Raw genomic sequence first — 18,527 nt, forward strand, 5'->3', positions numbered from 1 at the left:
GTGTGTGTGCGCCCCGCGTGTGTGCGTGTGTGGCGCGCGGGCCCGGACCCAGTTGTAAAAAAAAAAAAAACTTCCCTCCCGGGTCGGGCCGGGCCGGGCCTGAGGCTCGGGAGACCGCGCGGCCCCCGGCGACGGCCTGCCGCGCTCGGCCCTCCCCGCCACCCGCCCGCGCGCCCCGCGGCCCCGGCGCCGCCTCGGAGCAGCCGGCCGCCAGCGCCGCGCAGAACTTGCGAAACAAACAGCCCGACATGTCGGAGTCGGCGGCCGCGGGGCCCCCTTCCTCCCTCCCGAGCCTCAGGCCCGGCCCGGCCCGACCCGGGAGGGAAGGGGGCGCCGCCGCGACAACTTGTTCCGGGCCCGCGCGCCACACACGCACACACGCGGGGCGCACACACACACACACACACACACATCCTGATACCGCCCCCTCGGGCGGCCCCGGGCCCCGGGCACACACTCGGCCACCGCCCAGGCGCGCACCACACTCGCAACATTCCTGGACACGCAGCCAGCACGCACGGACACACTCACACACTCACATCCGCTCCAGACACGCTCCTACACACGCATTCCCGGCACACTTGGCATTCACTCGGACCCACGCAACCCTCGGCGGCGCACACCACCAACCCCGGACACTCCCACACGTACACATCGCGCACACAGCGCACGGACACACACGTTCCGGACCCGTTCCCACGCCTTCACACACGTACACGAACCTCACAAGCACACACACCACACACGCGTTCCCCGATCCACACGCGGGCAGAATCCACAGAGCACTGCCGGTCACACGCATAACACAAACACACAGCACATTCGCGGACACACAACAAGCAGCACTCCCTGCCACGATATACAAAATGCAAACAAATGCAACACATTCGCAGACATAACTCCGGCCACACAAGCAAACTCAGATGCACACACACCCAACCTACTTGGCCGCACAAACACTACACACTGGCAGGCGCACAAGACAGTGCACACCCAATGCCTCGATGCACACAACATTCACCCCAACACACTCGTAGACACACAACACACACAGCACCTTTTCATGCACACATAACTCACGGACACACAACACTCGCAAACACACAACATCCTGAGCACCCGATCGCACATCCAACACTCAGACACACTCAGGGAGCAGGCTCCGAGCGCTCGGTCACCTAACACTTAACACTTTCTTGAGAGCTACGCCACCGGCCCCGGGGGCTCCGCGGGGCAAGCTTGGTCGGACCGACGCTCGCTTACCTGCCGGAGTCTCGGTCTCAGGAGCGCAGAGCTGGAAGGTGAGCGCCAGGACCAGAGCCTGGGCGCGGACCATGGTGCGCCGCCGCCTGCCCCGGGGCCCGGCGCAGGGGGTGCCGCCGCCAGAGCCCGAGGCAAGCCCAGCCCGAGGCGAGGCAGAGCCGGAGCGAAGCGGCGCTGCGCGGAGCGGGACTGGCGCCGAGTCCAGAGCGGGAGCCCAAGCAAGCGGGGCGCTGACGTCAGGCCCGGCCGCGGGTTCCGCGGTCTCGCGGCGCCCCCTGCTGGCAGCCGCGCGCGCTGCAGCTGGTCCGATCTCCGACTGCCCTGGCGCGCCCCTCCCCCACTCCTGCACACACCTCTAGGGGGTCCCGGCCCGGGCCATGAGGCCCACCGGCCTCTACACTCACCAAGCGCCGACCTTCTCAAGCCAGCACGCTCGCTGCTCACACTTAGCTCTGGCACAGCGCTCTCGGGGACAGAAGACCCAAAGACACCCTGCTTCTCTGTCCTCTTTGATGCTTGAATCCCCTCCTACCTAGACCCCTCCAAATGCACATTCATGCATACCTCCAAGGACAGAGTGCTCATCACCTAACAAAACCAGATGGTTGGGTCTTTGGAAACGCTGGCTTTTAAAGTTGCTCAAAATATTCCTTTATTATTCTTTTAATATCCATGGGATCTGTAGTGATGTCCCCTCTTTCATTTCTGCTATTAGTAATTTATGTCCTCTCTCCTTTTCTTAGCCTGATGAGAGGCTTATTGATCTTTTCAAAGAATCAGCTTTTGGTGGAGATGATTTTTCTCTTCTGATTTCCTGTTTTCAATTCCACTGATTTCTGCTCTAATTTTTTCTTTCTTCTGTTTCCTTTGGATTTAATTTGCTCTCCTTTTTCTAGTTTCCTAAGGTGGAAGCTTAGCTGATTGATTTTAGATCTTTCTTCCTTTCTAATATATTCATTCAGTGCTATAAATTTCCCTCTAAGCACTGCTTTTGCTGCATCCCATAAATTTCTATAAGTTGTGTTTTCATTTTCATTAAGTTTAAAATGTTTTTTTATTTCTCGACATTTCTTCTTTGATCTATGTGTTATTTTTTAAGACTTATTTATTTATTTACTTATTTGAGAGAGAGAGGGTGCACTTGCAGGGGCGAAGGACAGAGGGAGAGGAAGGGAGAGAATCCCAAGCAGACTCCACACTGAGCGCAGAGCCTAATGAAGGGCTTGATCTCACAACCCTAAAATCATGACCTGAGCCAAAACCAAGAGTCAGACACTCAACCAACTGAGCCATCCAGGTGCCCCTGATCCATGTGTTATTTAATCTCCAAGGCATCTGGGGTTTTCCAGCTACCTTTCTGTTATTGATTTCTAGTTTAATTCCACTGTGGTCTGAGGGCAAGCATTGTATGAGTTCTGGTCTTTTAAAGCTAAGATGTGTTTTATGGCCCAGAATGTTGTCTATCTTGGTGACTATCCCACATGAGCTTGAGAGGAATGTGTATGCTGCTGTTGTTGGATGGCATAGTCTATGCATGTCTATGATTGATGGTGTTGTTGAGTTCAACTATGTCCCTACTGATTTTCTGCCCGCTGATTCTGTCCATTTCTGACAGAGGATTTCTTGTTGAAATCTTTAACTATGGATAGTGAATTCACCTATTTCTCCTTACAATGCTGGCTTTTAGAAAATTATTCCTTTTCATGCCACGAAGTCTGCCTCCATCACTAATTCTCCTTGGTCCTTGTCTACCTCTGGCTACACAGGTTAAGTATATTTGGGCCTCTACCCAGTACAGGCCTTTGTACAATGATGTCAAACTTGCTGTCCATTATTATGCCCAGACACCTTCTATGTGCTTTACCCACATGGACTCATCCTCACCACTATTATTTAGTACTCCCATTACACAGTTGAGGAAATTGAGGTACAGAGAGGTGACTTTTCCAAGGTTGTGCATTAGTATGTAGTGGCACCAGGATTTGAATCAAGGCCATCTGGCTTAACTTGAATGGAGGCTGAGATCTGCCTCCCATCTGGAGCAAATTAACAAATCCCAGATATTGATTCGTTTATTCGTTTATACAATTCCGATAAGCCATGGTGGAAATATAAAACAAAAATTCCTACCCTCATAGAGCTTACATTCCAGTGGGAAAACAAGAACAATAAACTGCCATATGAGCAACTTCTCTGGTACATGAGATAGTGATAAACCACTGCTTCTGGTATTTGGGACAGAGATATACCAGAGAAATGGAGGGAGAAAGAGTGAGGGTGGAAGAGATTATTGCAGTTTTATTTATTTTTGTTTTGTTTTGTTTTTTTAAAGATTTTATTTATTTTTGCAAGAGAGAGAGAATGAGCATGAGCAGAGGGAGAAGCAGACTCCCCGCTGAGCAGGGAGCCCAATGTGGGACTCAGTCCCAGGACCCTGGGATCATGACCTGAGCCAGAGGCAGACACTTAACCAACTGAGCCACCTAAGCGCCCGATTATTGCAGTTTTAAACAGAGCACCTACCATGTGACATATTCATTATTTTTCTCACCCACCCACCCAGAACATGGGCTCCCTAAGGGCAAGGATTTTGTCTTATATCCCAGAGCTTGGTGTCTAATGTGTAGTTGATGCTCAAAAAATACCTAATGGATAAATGAATGAATACAGACAGAGATGGTCTTTGCCCTCGTGAGGTTTACACTCTCAGGGAAAAGACCAACAGCAAACATGCAAAATAAGTCATCACAATCCAAGACATGCAGTCTAAAGAAAATGGAAGGAATGTTGTGATAAATAATTAGGGGGGATCCTGAGTTAAGGAGATCCGAGAGGGATTTCCTGAGTAAAGGATGTGGTAGTATTTGAGCTGGGACCTGAAGTAAAAGAAGGAGCCAGCAAATCCGTGGGGAGGGACACTCTGGCCAGAGGGGACAGCCTGTGCAAAAGCAGGAGTTGGTGCATTTGAGGAACAGCCAGGCCAGGGTGGCTGGAATGGAGTGGGGAGGAAGGGGAGCCAGATTCAGCTGGAGAGGCAGGCAGGATCTGTGGGGCTTGCAGGGCACTATGGGGCTTTGGGTTAAACCCTAAGAGCAGTAAGAAACTATTGGAGCCTTATACAGAAGAGTAAAATCACTTTTTTTTTTTTAAGTCTTCAGATGAGCCAAGTGGAGAACAGACTGTGGAATCAGAGGGACCCAGGGGCAGATGGGTCTAACTCATAGGCAGGGACACTGGCCAGAGCCTAGGAGTTCAAGGTCTGTGTAGGTCCTCCCTGTGCACTGCCTCCACTGCAGGCTGGCTCCTCACCGAGGGTGGCACAAGTGAGGTTGGCCTGGGCCTGGAGGAGGCAGGGCGGAAGGCTTCTGAGCTCTTGGTCCTCTCTCTTGTGAGCCCTGATGGGCAACATGCTGAGCTGGGGAAGTGGCCAAGGAGACAGGCAAGAACCAGAGGCAGAGAATTAGAGCGAGAAGTCAGAAGCCAGAAAAAGGTGATGGGGAAGAAACAGACAGATGCTGGAGAGGGAAAAGACAAGAAAGACCAGCTAGAACAAGAAAGTCAAGGAGAGAAATCCAGTGAATAGAAGAAACAACCAAGGGTGATCCTGTTTGCAGAGGACTCTTGTGAGAGCTTCGTGGCAGGAGTTTACCACTGATTCTATTTTCCTGTATGTGGACACTGAGGCTCAGGAAGTATGCGGCACTTGTCCACTTATCCACAAAACTAGTAAAAGGTGGGCCCAGGATTTAAACTTAGACCTGGCCAACTCCACAACCCTCTTGCTCTTCGTGCAGGATAAGACTACAGGGCAGAGACTGTCATGGAGGGAGAAGGAGAACACGAGCAACAGGTGGACAGATGGACAGAGAACATTCTGCTTCACTTGAAAAAGATCACAGACTTCTAGAAGCCTTGAGTGGCCTGGTCTGACCTGCCCAAATCTAGGGGTAAAGGAGACAGCACCACAGACAGGGCCAGGCCGTGAGGAAATTCAATTACTTTCAACTCATGGAATATTTATGACACCTACCCTGGGCCAGGCCCCATATTGAGTGCTGGTGTCATGGAGAGGTGCCAAACATGACCCACTTTTGCCCAGAAGGGGAAGTGGACACATAAATAAATAAGGGACTGTGTCCTAAAGGCCATAACACCAATTCAGAGAAAACACAAAGGCAGCAAAGGTTGACTCAGCCTAGGGAGTTGGAAGACAACATCAAAGAAATGACATCTGAACCTGGAGTTTCCCAGGTAGGTAAGTCCGGAAGAGCACTTCAGGCAGAAGCAACCTGAGTGAAGGCACAAGACATGGATTTGCTCGGAGGGGTGGGTATCAGGTGCTGTTGGATCATGGGCTACACACAGTCTTACAGCAGGAGATAAAAACAGTGTAGGATGCAGAGTGCAGAGGGTAATGAAAACTGGACTTGAACCCCTCAACCAGTAGTTCTCCAACAATGCCCCTGAGAAAACCTGGGTGCTCCTCAAGCTAAGCTGAGGGGTTCTGCCACTGAATTAAAAGTATAGCCATCTTTTTCTAACTTGCAAGAAGGTAACTTAATTACATTGAATAGAATTTTCTTTGTTTTACAGTGCTTTTCCTCCATGCACTTTTAGCACGGGGCAGTTGTGGGAGAGAATAATAGAGTTAGTATAGAATCACAGTTTCATTTTGTTTTGTTTTTTTTACAGTTTTAAGTTTAACATGTCAATAGTTCATGGTGTTCTACAAAGAACTGTGACTTCTGGATCTAAGTAATGGGGAGTCACAGAAGGACTTTAAGCAAGGAAAAGACAAAATATGATCTTTCTGTTTTAAAAAAAAATCATTCTGGAGGTGTCTGGCTGGTTTAGTCGGTAGAGCATGCGACTCTTGATCTCAAGGTTATAAGTTCCAGCCCCACATTAGGTGTAGAGCTTACTTAAAAATAAAATATTTTTTTAAAAATCATTCTGGAGGCCTGAGAAAGAAGGAAATCAGAGGGAAAGAGATGGGAGAGGATTTCAGCTAGGAAGAAGGCTGCTGACACAGTTGATGTCCTGGACTGAAAGTGGGGGCTATTGGGATGAACAGGGGGATTAAGTCCAGCCTCCAGGAGGAAGACCTACTAGATGATTCTCCAGGCTTTCCAGCCAGGCTGTCCAGGGAATTCAGAGGAGCCAATTTGGTAGAGAAGGTAATGTCAACAGCCTAATGTCACCTAGAGAGTCTTCAGCAGAAGTAGATCTGTGAAAACAGAAGGTAAGCAAAACTGGGTATTTGTGTGTGTGTGTGTGTGCACATGCATATGGGCACTCACATACAAGTGTGTGTGAATCTTTCCCCCATCATGGGACATCTACTTTCTCTAATAATAAGAACAAGTATAAACATTTTTCAGCACATAGTATGAGCCAGACCCTAGTCTGGATGTTTTACATATGATATTTCCCATTTAATCATCACAATAACCTAATAACATTTATCAAATGCTTTCATGTGCCAAGCATTGTGCTAAATGCTTCAAGTGAATAATAGCTCACTTGATTTTCACAACAGCCTTGAAACAAATACCATTATTTCCTTCATTTTAAGGATAAGGAAATGGAGGCCCAGAGAGGCCAAGTGACTTGTCCAAAATCAAATGGCTGGAAAAATGGCAGAGCCAAGACTCAAAGCCAGTTTTGCCAAAATCCAGCCACCTGCAGCTTTCGTCAGAGCACTTTGCTTTCTTCTCCTCAGAGAAAAGGCTTTGAGCTGCCAGTCTTTGGGTCAATAAAATCTAGAGACAGGAACTCTTAATCTTCAAAGCCCTGACTCAGTGTTTGTCTAAGCCTGTTTCCTGGGCCACCTGCATCAGAATATTCTTGAAAGCTTGTAGGAATTGTAGAGTCCTGGACCTGTCCCCCAAATTCTAATTCAGTTGGCTTGAGATGGGACCTCAGGTGTTTATGCACACTGAAGATTTTGAGTGGGACAGGCTCCAACAGCACCTCTTGCAAGAACCCCCATCTCCACCCCGGCTCCTTCCAGAGCAACTTTCTCCTTCGGACTCCAACAGTGCCCTCTGTCCTATTCTACCAACTAGGGTTTTAGCTATGTTCATGTCTCACGTCCACTAAAAATATGATCTAGTGTCTTTACTGGGCTACATCTTCTTACAAAGCACTTCCATTGTCCTATTAAATCCCTTCTACAAAAAAAAATAAAAATAAATAAATCCCTTCTACACTGTAAGCATTTCGAGAGGGGGCCCTCCTCCTTGTGATCCCTCCTTTATATCTGAACACACTTAGCATTTTACAGTGTGCTCTTCTGTCCACAACATTATTCTAATGTTTCATCCAATCCTCACCACAGTCTTGAAGGAGGTATATTGTCCCCCAACTGTACCCATGAGAAAAGAGCCTGGGAGCTTCAGACACCAGCCCAAGGTGGCCAAGCTAGGAAGCAGCAGGACTAGGAGTTGAACCTAAATCCAAGCCCAGTACTCTTGCCTCCACATCAACTTAAATCTACTCTACTCACGCAGTGGTAGGGAAGTAAACTTTACCTCCCTATGCTGTTACAGGATAGCAGGGAATAAATGAGGTGAGGTCTTAAAAGGTCTGGCACAGTGAGCACTCAATAAACGGTGGGGAGAAGAAAAAACTAAGGTCAGGGAAGGGTAAATGACTTCCCCCAAATCAAACACCAAATCGCAGACTGTAGACACAAATCTAGGCCGGTCTCAGACGCTCCTACTCTGAGCCTCCGCGACTCCCTCGCGTACTTCCAACCCCCTCATCTCACGCCCCGCCCCGCGCAGTCTCCCGAAGCGCCACCGCGCGGGCTGCGGAGGAAGGGGACGACCTTTTAAAAAAGAGCAAGGGGCGTGCTCACGCGACGGGGCGGGGCGGGAGGCGCGGCGCAGACGCGCAGACGCAGGCCGATGACGTAGGCGCGCTGTCTGACGTAGGGCTCTGAGCTGTCTGGGGGAAGCATGTGGGGCTGCGGCGCGCTGCTGGCGGCGCGAGCCGGGTCGCGGCTGCGGTGCGAGCTGTTCCTCGCTTGGGGCCGCGGCTGGTCTGCCGCCGCCCCCTACTCCGCATCTGCCGAGCCCTCCCGGGTCCGGGCGCTGGTCTATGGGCACCACGGGGACCCAGCCAAGGTCGTCGAGTAAGAGACGGCGCCGAAATGGGGCCAGGGGTTCCTGGAGGGGGTTAAGGCGCGCTTTTGGAGAAGGGGGTCTGACAAAGGAGGGAGCGGGTAGAGGAAGAAGGCAGGGAAAAATCGGACCCAAACTGAGCCCAGGGCGCATTGAGTAGCTCAGAAAGTCGGTCCTTCCAGGTAGTTGAAGGCCGGAGAGGCACAATTAATGACGGTGATAGTGGCTAACTTTTTTTTTTTTTTTGAGGTACAGTTGACATGCAGTATTATATTAGATTTAGGTGTACAACATGATGACTCGATATTTGTATATATTGCGAAATGATTGCCACAGTAAGTCCAGTTAGTATCTGTCACCATACATAGATACAGAATTTTTTTTCTCTTGATGAGAACTTTCGAGATCTACTCTCTTAGCAACTCTCAAACATACAGTACAGTATTACTAACTGTAATTGCCAAGCTGTACGTTAGGTCCCCATGATTTGCTTATTTTATGACAGGAAGATTGTACCTTTTGACTCCCTTCACCCATTTGGTGCCTATGTGACACACAAACACACACACACCCCTGAGCACCAGTCTGTTCTCTGTGTCTATGAGGTTGGGTTTTTTTGTTGTTGTTGTTGTTTAGATTACACATGGAAGTGAGATCATTCAGTATTGGTCTTTCTCTGACTTATTTAATGTATCATAATGCTCTCAGCGTCCATCCGTTGTCTCAAGTGGCAAGATTTCATTCTTTATTATGGCTGAATAATATTCCATTATTTTATATATCTAATGTATAACATTATTATGGACATTATTCCACTGCTTTATATATATATATATGTATGCCATTATACATGTGTATACCACATTTTCTTTATCCATTTATCCCTCAATGACTTTTACTGACCGGGTATTATGTGTCAGGCACATAATGGATGTGTCCAAATGGATGCTCTCATTTAATCGTCACTTTTGGGGAAGGTACTTGATTTAGCCCCATTTTGTCAGTGAGAAAACTGAGGTGTAAGAGGGGTAAAATCACTTGTCCAAGGTCACATAGCCAGTTAGTGGCAGAGTTGAAATTTAAACCGAGGTCTTACTGATTTGCCTGAGTTCCTGGGCTCTATTACTATTTTTTTTTTTTTTTAGAGTATTTTCTGAATGCTTTTATGTCCACTTGAATCTTCACTTCCCAGAAAGCAGGTGGGAGACCATTGTTTTCAGTTTGCAGAAGACAAAACAGGACTTGTCCAAAGTGATATAGCTAATAAGGATTAGAACAGGGATAGGAACCCATAGCTTCTACTCCTATCTCATGTGATTTCTTCTCTATCACACTATGTATGTGCCTTTAGCCAGTTAAAAAGAGTTTCTGTTTTGGAGCCTTACAGACCTAAGGTCTAATACAGACTCTACTTCTTAGTAGCTGTTTGATCTTAGACAAGTCACTCAGTCCCTCTGAGCCCTCATTACTTTTATGAATATGTTCTCCTAAAATTCTGTTGGATCTTAATCCATGATTTTTGCATGTGGTTGATAAAAACAGTATGTGAATTATCAGCCATTATAAATCTGCACATAAGTGACTGTAACCATTCAGAAGGGCTAGTGGGGTCACTGTAATGGAGCTAAGGCAGAAGCACTGGTCTGGGAATCAGACCTGGAGTCCAGTCCTTACTCCATCCTAGCTCTGTGTGTTTGGCAGGTTACTGAAGTTCTCTGAGCCTCAGTTACATCATTATAAATGTGGACACAGTACAGGTATAGTTATAGTTAATAGTGCTAAATAGCTGCAATCAATCTAATGCTCTCCACCAAAAAGCGCCTGCATACTCTCCTACAATCCCTTGTTTACAACTCTCTGATTCCCAGCAAATGGTTTGGTTGTTTTCCAAAGGATAGGCAAACGTGGAATTATTTTTATGGCCGAAATACAGGCCAGAGTGCTCTCTTCAGCAACACATATGCTAAAAGTAGAACGATACAAAGATTAGCATGGTCCCTGCTCACGCAAGGGATGACACGCAAATTCATGAGGCATTCCATATTTTTCCTTTAAAAAAAAATTCAAGCCAGATGTTTTGACAGCTGGAGGAGATAAGCCTCAGTTAAATTCAGGGTCATGCACTCACCCTAGCCACATCCACCATGAGAAAATATTGAGAAGACACATCAGTCAGTAACCCTCAACTTGTATGTTAATCATAGGTAATAATCACTGTGTCAGGAAGACCTGTCCCTGAGGACTGTGCTGTAATGAGTTGGTAAAGCTCTGATGAACACCGTTTTCCAGGAACGCACCCCAAACAGGAACGATGTGGTGCCTCTCACAGGCTTCTACTTGGTTGGTAAAGGAACTGACACAAAACAAGTGCTCCAAAAATGTTAATTATGAATCTAATTTCTATAAGAAGTGTTTTGTTTTGTTTTGTTTTTATTGAGTTCTGTGGTGATGAGGATGGGACCCTTTGGAAAGGCCTGGGAAGGTTAGGCAGCTGAGTGCAGTTGCCTCCTGATTCGTTCCCTCCTCTTGGAGAGCCAGGGAATCTGGAACAGACTGGTCTGGTAGCAGATGCCACTTAGAGAAAAAAGAAAGCTCTCATCTCCTTGTGTGGAGCCCTAGTAATTTCCCAGAAGTTCAAAACATGATACTTTCATGCCGTATTCCTCAACCTTGGCTTCACACCACGGTCACCTATGGCACTTTTATTCCATATTCCCAGACGCCTCCCCTGAGGTATTTAGTAGGTCTAGGAAGGCCCCGAACATCTGTGTTTTTTTAAACTCCGCAAGTGATTCTGATGCCCTGACCAGGGTTGAGAACCACTGCCCTTGTGGATACAGACTGTTAGGCAGGAAGTAATTCTCCCTCTGCCCCAGAAGAGTGGCTTACCCTTCTGACCCAGATTCAGGCAACTTGACTTATTTGTGTATGGACTGAAGCCAGAGGCTGGGATTCTCTTCTTTGTAGTCATGTCTTTGGAGGTTTAGGGTAACCACACTGTCACAGAAAGAATCAGGTGTCCTTTAAATATGCCGGTGACTGGGTGTGTGGGTCAGGTTACACCAGGCAGGGCCATAGAACCACTCAGAGCCTGAGCAGAGTGTTCCCCAAACCGGCAGAGTTTGTGGTGCTTGCACTGTGAAAAGCAGGGAGGAAACGAGGAACAGTCTGCTCGGGTCTGAGGGGTTGCAGAACTCCTCAGAATGAGACTTCCAGGGATCTCTGAATGTCCTTCTCTTCATTCCTGTTGGCCCCCAAACATTCCAGCTGGTCTATTAAGTCTTGTTCCCCCAGCCCCTAGAGCTTTTTTCTCTTCCCCCCAAAATGAATTTGCCAAATAAGCACTTGGGCCTTTTTCATTTAAAGGTTTGAACGACTGCTCTAAATGAAGTAAGACTGCAGGAGAAAATGACAAACTTGGGAGAAATACAAGCCCTAGAAATTTCAGGGGTCCCCATGTTCATAGCCCTTGTGCAGAGTTCTGGATTCTCTATCAGATAGTTCCTGGAAACTCCAATGTCCTCTTTCCTTTTGTTCCTGAAAGTCCCCTTTCAGAACTTTGCCATTCTCTGGGTCTTATGGTAAAGACAGCTTTCATTTACTGTGCCCCTACTATGTGGCAGGCATGGGGCTAAGTTCTCCACATATATTATGGAATTTAAAAATCACAAAAAATCCAGTTTGGTCATTATTATCCCCATTTTACAGATACAGGAACTGAGGCTTAAGAAGCTTGAAAGTCACTTGCCCAAGATCATACAACTAGGAAGCCCCTTCTTTAATAAAAGTCCTTGATATAGACCTGAAGAAACAATGACAATCATCTCAAATGTTTTTTTGAGAATGAGATGGCATACAAAATGGGGAAGAAGATATGTCAGAAGAGAAGGGGAAATTATAAGCCATTCAGGTGACCCCAAATCTTTATCCTTCATAGGAAGGGCAGCCCCACCCTGGGGAAGATGGTAGGAATGTTATTCTCTTTCTGATCCCCTTTTCAAGATCCTGAAGCTTTGATAAAATAGCATCCTGGTCATCATGGCTTTCTCACCTGCATGCTGCTAGCACAAAATGAAATGAAGCTGTGAAACCCTTGGACAAACCCATTCTGTCTTGGCCAGATGGGATTTGGGGGAGCAGGTAGTGAGGACCCAGGCTGTATGGGGTGTGAGTCCTCACTATAGGATACTGTTTACTCTCAGAGGACTTCTTTTTCCAGTTGATGTCAGTGTTTACAACCAAAACTATGCAGGTGACTTGGTTTTTAAACCAGAATTGTGATGCTTGGGGAAAAAAAACAGGATTTTGGTTTGGCACTCAGTTGAGAATTTGGATTTTGTTCATTTGTCTCCTAGAGCCCTTCTTTATGGTCATTAGTTGAAGGAGGAGGGAACAGAACTCATTGATTTAGTAAGTTAGCCAGGAGTTATTCTTGGAGGGCCTACTATATGCAAGGCAAGGCTGGGGATGCAAAGGTGAATAATCTGAGGTCTTTGCCCTTAAGGTACTCACACCTGAGTCCAGGAGATGGGTGACTATAGCCCAGTGAGACAAGTGCCATGTCAGGATATGTTTAGACGGCTGTGGACACCCAGAAGAGGGGTATCTAAACCCCTCAGAATAGTCAGAATGCCTTCTCTGAAGGCACAAGGTCTAGATTGAGTCCCGTAGAAGATCAGGTGTGCAGTATATGAGGAAAAGTGTAGAAGTGTTCCAAGCAGAGGCCCCTGCACGTGTAAAAGCCCAGAGGGAAGAGAAAACCTGGTGTGTCTGATTAGCGAATATTTATTGAGGGCTTACCATGCACTCAGTACGTGATCCTTGAAGGAGGTGTCAGCTGCATCAGGCTCTGAGGGGACTAGCTTGAGATCACAGAACTCAGACTCAAGCTGGACTCCACATCCTGTAACACCTGTATATTACCTTCCCTCTGGACTTCACACTAAGCTGTGACTTGAGGGCCAAAACCCTGAGGGTGATACTCTGAAGTATCGTACACCAGACAGGAGTTTTCCCTATGTACGGAGTGTGGGAGGAGAGCTGCCCCCCCGACCAGTGCAACCCCAAGTTATTATGCTTGTCTGGCCCTCCTAGTAGCTGCTGCAGTTCCATGGTGCGGCTCCAGGCCTTCCCCACTCTGGAGGGGGTGACAAGGGAAGCAAAAATGCCATGAGGTTACTCTGTGGCTCAGGATGTGTCAGTGGGGACCCACCCGCAAGGGCACTGGCCTGGGTTCTGGTCCCCACTCTGCCACTCATTGTTAGAGTGAGGAAGTCACTCCAGTCTCCAGGCTTTTCAGTTATTCTTTGAGAAAATGAAGGGGTTGACCAAGGTCAGCAGTGGTAAAGAGGGGCACACATGCTGTCTCTCCCCCCACCCCATCTTCTGTGGCAATGACAAACCATCAAGCTCTGTTTTCTATGTAACTCAAAACCTATACACCTCTTTAACCCATTCTCCCCAAGAGACACTTTTTCCTGCCAAGACAAAGTGAGGCCTTAACATTCTTCTCCACATAATCCTGCAGCCACGGGAATGGATATGAGACTGAATGCTCTTTGATCCAGCAGTTGTCCAGCTCTGAGAGCTGTGAAACTGAGTAGACATTGGACTGCCTGCCTGCCGGTGGTGGCTCTAGCAAACTCCAGGAAGCGGTGCTGCGACTAGAATTCAGGGGTCCTGGATACAAAATTTGACCAAGGGCCCCCTTTGCTCCAGGTTGGTATCGTAATTAGCAGCCCGCCAGGCAGGGGAGGCATGGTCATCTTTGTACCTGTCGAAGAGACAAAAGCAGCTGCAGGTAGGGACTCGATCCCCCTGCTGTGGCCCAGTCTTGTTCTTTGGATCAACAAGTTTAGGTCTCAGCAAATGAAGGAGTAGACTCTGCAGCTCCCTTCAGGCCCATTTCCTGCTGTCAGCAGCTGCAGAATATTATAGGGCTTACAAGCTTACTGGTAATCTTAATTGAGAGAAAGTAGGGGATTGAGAAGGTAGAGAGAGGGTTTCTTTGCCAACCCTGTGTAGAAACTTCCAGAAGTTCCTCCAAGTCTCTAATTCCTTTCTGTTCAAAATGACTGTACTGAAGTGCCAGCAGTTCTGAATGATGAGAGGGCAAGATTACTTTGAGGCAGGGAAGCCAGAAGAGGCACAGGGAGGCAAGTGGGTATGCCTAGCACACCAAGAGACATGGAGTGTATGAGCTTGGCTCGGGGAAAGAGCTTTCCCTGAGAGCCCAGGCCTCCTTTAAAAGCCCCCTGCTGGGGGGGTGAGCTGTTACAAAGCTGCGAGCCAAAGAGCTTCATTCTTCCACAATTCCCAGTGTGCCCTGCTTATTAATTTATTAATCAGATCTCTGGACAATATACCCAGCATAGCAAGCATTTCAACAAACCACAGGACGCAGCTTGTTCGTGACCATGGGGATTGCAGACAGACTGGAGAGAGCCACATAAGATGTAGGTTACCTTCACCCAATGCCCTATGGTGGACACACATTCTTGGCTCTCTGTAATGAGCAGGGTGAGAAAGTCTCTGTGGCCCATGGCAGTCTCTCCCTGCTTATTCTTCCTGCTCAAAATGATACTGATCAATTTGAGGTGATTGAGTAGAAGATGCAAGATAAGTACAAATGGTGGCTAATTAAATGCAGAAGGCGGGAAAGAGATCTTCACAGAGCTGGCCAGTGCCTGCCTTACATAGCAAATAGAATTGAGCCAGTCCCCAGAGTACTGGCTTCTTTTTCCCCCATCTCAAAAGGCTCTTTCTTCTGCCCGCTTTTGTCTCCCTTGTAGTTCATATGACATCACAGGTGTACAGCCTTGGCCTCAAAGGAGCCATTGTGACCTTATCCAGTCTGGGATCTGTTGAGTGAAGACAGTGGCATCCCTCCGAGTTGCATGGCGCCATTACACTCACAGGGGAAGGCCGTGAACAGTCCCGGGGAAGTGACTTGAGATCTAGCCAGACTGTGTTTGGGTGCCTCATTTGCACTCCAGAACACAGCCACCGGTTCCTTTGGTGAGTTTTTTTAAAAAAGAAAGGAAGAAATTGCTATCATTACACCAGAGGTCCAACTCCTGGAATTCAGACTTGGCCCCCGTTTTCCTTCCTGTCTCGGCAGAATGGTATCCTTGACGACGCTGTTAGAACTATGTGCAGGAACAGCAGTGTCTATGGTGTTAATGGCATTCCACGGGGCAGGCTGGGGCTGGTCTCCCGGGTGAGATGCAGCTGGACCAACACACCTCCCGCCGGGCAAGCAGCATGTGTCAGGGCTGCCCCTGCCCTCGCCCACCTGTGTTTGCAGCTTCAGCTTTCTGTCTCCTAGACCCTCGTCCCTGCCCTGCTCTCCTTCCCTCCCACTGCTTTGAATTTCAGCCAGCACAGAGCAGCTAGGCTACCCAGAGGACAAAGAAGAGGACTGGGAGCAGGTCATAGCCCGGTGCGGCACTTCTGGAACTGCTGTCTGGGGGCAGGCATGTATTCGGTGTACCTTGAAAATAGTGTTCCCAGCTGAGTTAACTCTGGAAGCTCTGGATTACACAGAGGCACATGGGCTTTTTCCCCGCATGACTTCTCCCAGCCTTTGTGACTCCGATGCACAGTCTGAATCTTAGGAAGGGCGATTAGTAGGCAGCATTTTGTATTTTACCCCAGGGAAATACCTAATACCATCTCTCAGGATGGGAATTGCACCAACAGTGTAAAGGAGGCCAGCTTAGTGTTCAACAGTCTGAGCTTCAGAGTCAAGCTTAAGATCAAGTTTTGCCACTCAACTAACAGCCTTACCTTAGGCAAGTTACTTCTGAGCTTCAGTTTCCTATCTGTAATTGGGGTGATAACACCCTCCTGATAGGTGTTTTGAGCACTAAACAGCATCATGTATATAAAATGTTAAGAACAATGCCTCGAGCTTAGTAAACTGTCAACATTAGTTGTCGTTTAATTGTTCAGCCAGATCACCCAAAATAAGATGATCTGCCAGCCTGGACTCCAGCTGCACACAGCTGGCTCACAGCTCTGTCTAGCCTGGAGTGCCCTCTGCCCCATACCATACTGCAAGGTGCCTGCTTCAAGCTCCAAATGTAACACCTTCCTCCCCACCCCAAACCACTTTCCTTCCTCCCTCTGTCAACATCCAGTTGCCCACCCCAGAAGCCCGGGGGCCATCAAAGACAGCCTCCCCCCAACATGGAGTTGGTCACCAAGTGACATCAATGGCGTTTCTTGTTTAAGAGATTCCAGGTTATAAAAACCCCTCCATTCCTGTGGCTCCTGTCCAGACTGCACCTACTGCCAGGCCAGTTACCAAGTCAGATTCTTTGCCATTCTCTCTAGCAAGAAAGCCTGTCTTCCTCCCTCAGTCCACCCAGTTGCTATCCTTCAAGCCCCAACTAAGGTACCATTCTTCCAAAGCCCAATTGCTAATCCTGCATTTTCTCCCTCGAGCCACACGTCTTGCAGTGACCATGTCAAGCCCCGGGCAAATTTGTTTTCTCTTTAAACCCCTTGGTTTAAGAGAGTACCTGACACTGAGTAGGACTGTCAGTAAATATTCGTTGAGTTAAATTTACTTGAGTTTTACAAAAAGGTACTGTCTTCCTTTCAGTGATTCAGTGATTCTTTTCAAAGGGATCGACAGCTAATTGTTCCAAAGGATTCCTTGGCTATTTTGCCACTGATAACAGCTACCCTCTCTTCAGCATCTACTGTGTATCAGGTACTCTAGCAAATGCTTTATTTACATTAACTAATTTAATCCTGTGAGCTGGACTCTAGTGTTCTCCCCATTTCACAGATGAGTATTTTGAGGTTTATCTAATTGATAAATGACCAAGGCAGGATTCAAACCCATGCTTCTCCCTTCATCTGTGAACTGAGATCCACCAATATTCCCATCTTGACCATGGTCATCTAGATTTTTAAAGTGTGATTTACTGCAAACCTGATCTGCACTTTCCTGTGAGGAAAAGAGCCATGGGTTTTGCTTAGACCAAACTCTCTTAAAGACAATCTCCATTTTTATTTGTACCCGTCCTTTAAAGTTCTTTTCCTAAACAGCCCAGAACCAGGAAGAGCCGAGTATAAGCCTCAATAGCTAAATCCCTATGGCTCGAGCCTCTCCCCTGATTCCCTAAAAATGGCTGGCACTTTTAAGCCACATTTTCTCAGTAGGGAGGAGAGTTGGGTAATTTCATTAGGAAGCATTCTTAAGCACTGCTTTGGTCCCAGGCACTGTGCTAAACACTGAGTTCAGACTAAGGGTTCTCTGCCTTCCAGGAGCTCGTAGCCAAGTGAGGAGACAGTACACATGCACATTCTGGCTATAAAACTGGAGGTTAGGTAGAAAGAGCCCTGAACTGAGTCTGAAAGACCTGGATCCAAATCCAAATTGGAATCTGCAACTCCAAAGTCCAGAAAGTTCTACAAACTGACAGTTCTGTTTTGACTTCTTTTGTTTCACAATTCGTTTGGAGGGAAAACCTGATCTACAGTGAAGTTTTTATGTGGTCATTATTCATCCCACTTAGTGTGAATATTCATACATTTTGCTGCAGAAATAATGTGTCTGCATTATTATCTATACTATTATCTATATACTATATATAACCCCACAGGGGGTTATAGATAATACGTGGTTCTGAACTCTGACGTTCTGACGTACATCTCACCTGCAGTTTTAGAAAAGGAATGTGAACTTAGACCTGTTGTGACCAATTGAAAGAAATTCATGAAAAGACTTCATAAACTAAACTGAAAAACTCAACGTAAGTTGGTCTTAAATGGTATAGTCACCCCTTCTGAGTAACGAGAGCACTGCAGATGGAGCAAGTGATTTTTTTCAGGACCAAGAGGGTCAGAAGATATTTTAAAGGGTGAATTGAATTTCTTGCTTCATGGAGAAGCTGTGGAAAAGAAACTCCAGGCTGAGGGAAGAGCATATCTTTAAGTAGCTTGAGCGCGTGGACTGTGTCGGCTTGTATGATTATTTGTCACAATGTCAGAGAAAAGCAGTACAGATAATATGAAGGGGCAACTAGTCTACAGTTCATTTGCTCTGGGCAGGATTTTTCTTGCAGACTTACACATGTGTTCAGAGAGAGACATCATGGTCAGGCTGATGGCTCCCTGCCCCAC

The 18,527-nt window shown here is 47.4% G+C and overlaps 2 protein-coding genes and 1 non-coding gene across 8 annotated transcripts in view; 2 read left to right on the forward strand and 1 right to left on the reverse strand.

Annotated features, from left to right (window-relative positions):
- Nucleotides 1-1,455, reverse strand: part of PTPRU (protein tyrosine phosphatase receptor type U) — a 78,238-nt gene extending 76,783 nt beyond the window's left edge. For both annotated transcript variants that reach the window (XM_035019271.1, XM_035019270.1), the window contains exon 1: nt 1,264-1,455. In XM_035019271.1, the coding sequence (XP_034875162.1) occupies nt 1,264-1,336 (73 nt within the window). In that variant the 5' untranslated portion in view covers nt 1,337-1,455. The remainder of the gene's footprint in view (nt 1-1,263) is intronic.
- Nucleotides 1,456-8,172: 6,717 nt separating this feature from the next.
- MECR (mitochondrial trans-2-enoyl-CoA reductase) overlaps nt 8,173-18,527 on the forward strand; it is a 29,417-nt gene continuing 19,062 nt past the window's right edge. For 2 of the 5 annotated variants that reach the window (XM_035019273.1, XM_035019274.1), the window contains exon 1: nt 8,180-8,401. In XM_035019273.1, coding sequence (XP_034875164.1) covers nt 8,226-8,401 — 176 coding nt within the window. In that variant the 5' untranslated portion in view covers nt 8,180-8,225. Of the gene's footprint in view, nt 8,402-15,181; nt 15,408-17,021; nt 17,110-18,527 lie in introns of all 5 variants that reach the window. The other 3 variants (XM_035019276.1, XM_035019275.1, XM_035019272.1) reach the window with 3 other exon arrangements.
- LOC118020441 lies at nt 10,330-10,438 on the forward strand. The gene has a single exon (XR_004681881.1). It is a non-coding gene; the product is annotated as a U6 spliceosomal RNA (small nuclear RNA).

Source organism: Mirounga leonina, unplaced genomic scaffold (genome assembly GCF_011800145.1).
Source record: "Mirounga leonina isolate KUSES-001 unplaced genomic scaffold, KU_Mleo_1.0 Mir_173, whole genome shotgun sequence".
Classification (NCBI taxonomy): Eukaryota; Metazoa; Chordata; class Mammalia; order Carnivora; family Phocidae; genus Mirounga; species Mirounga leonina.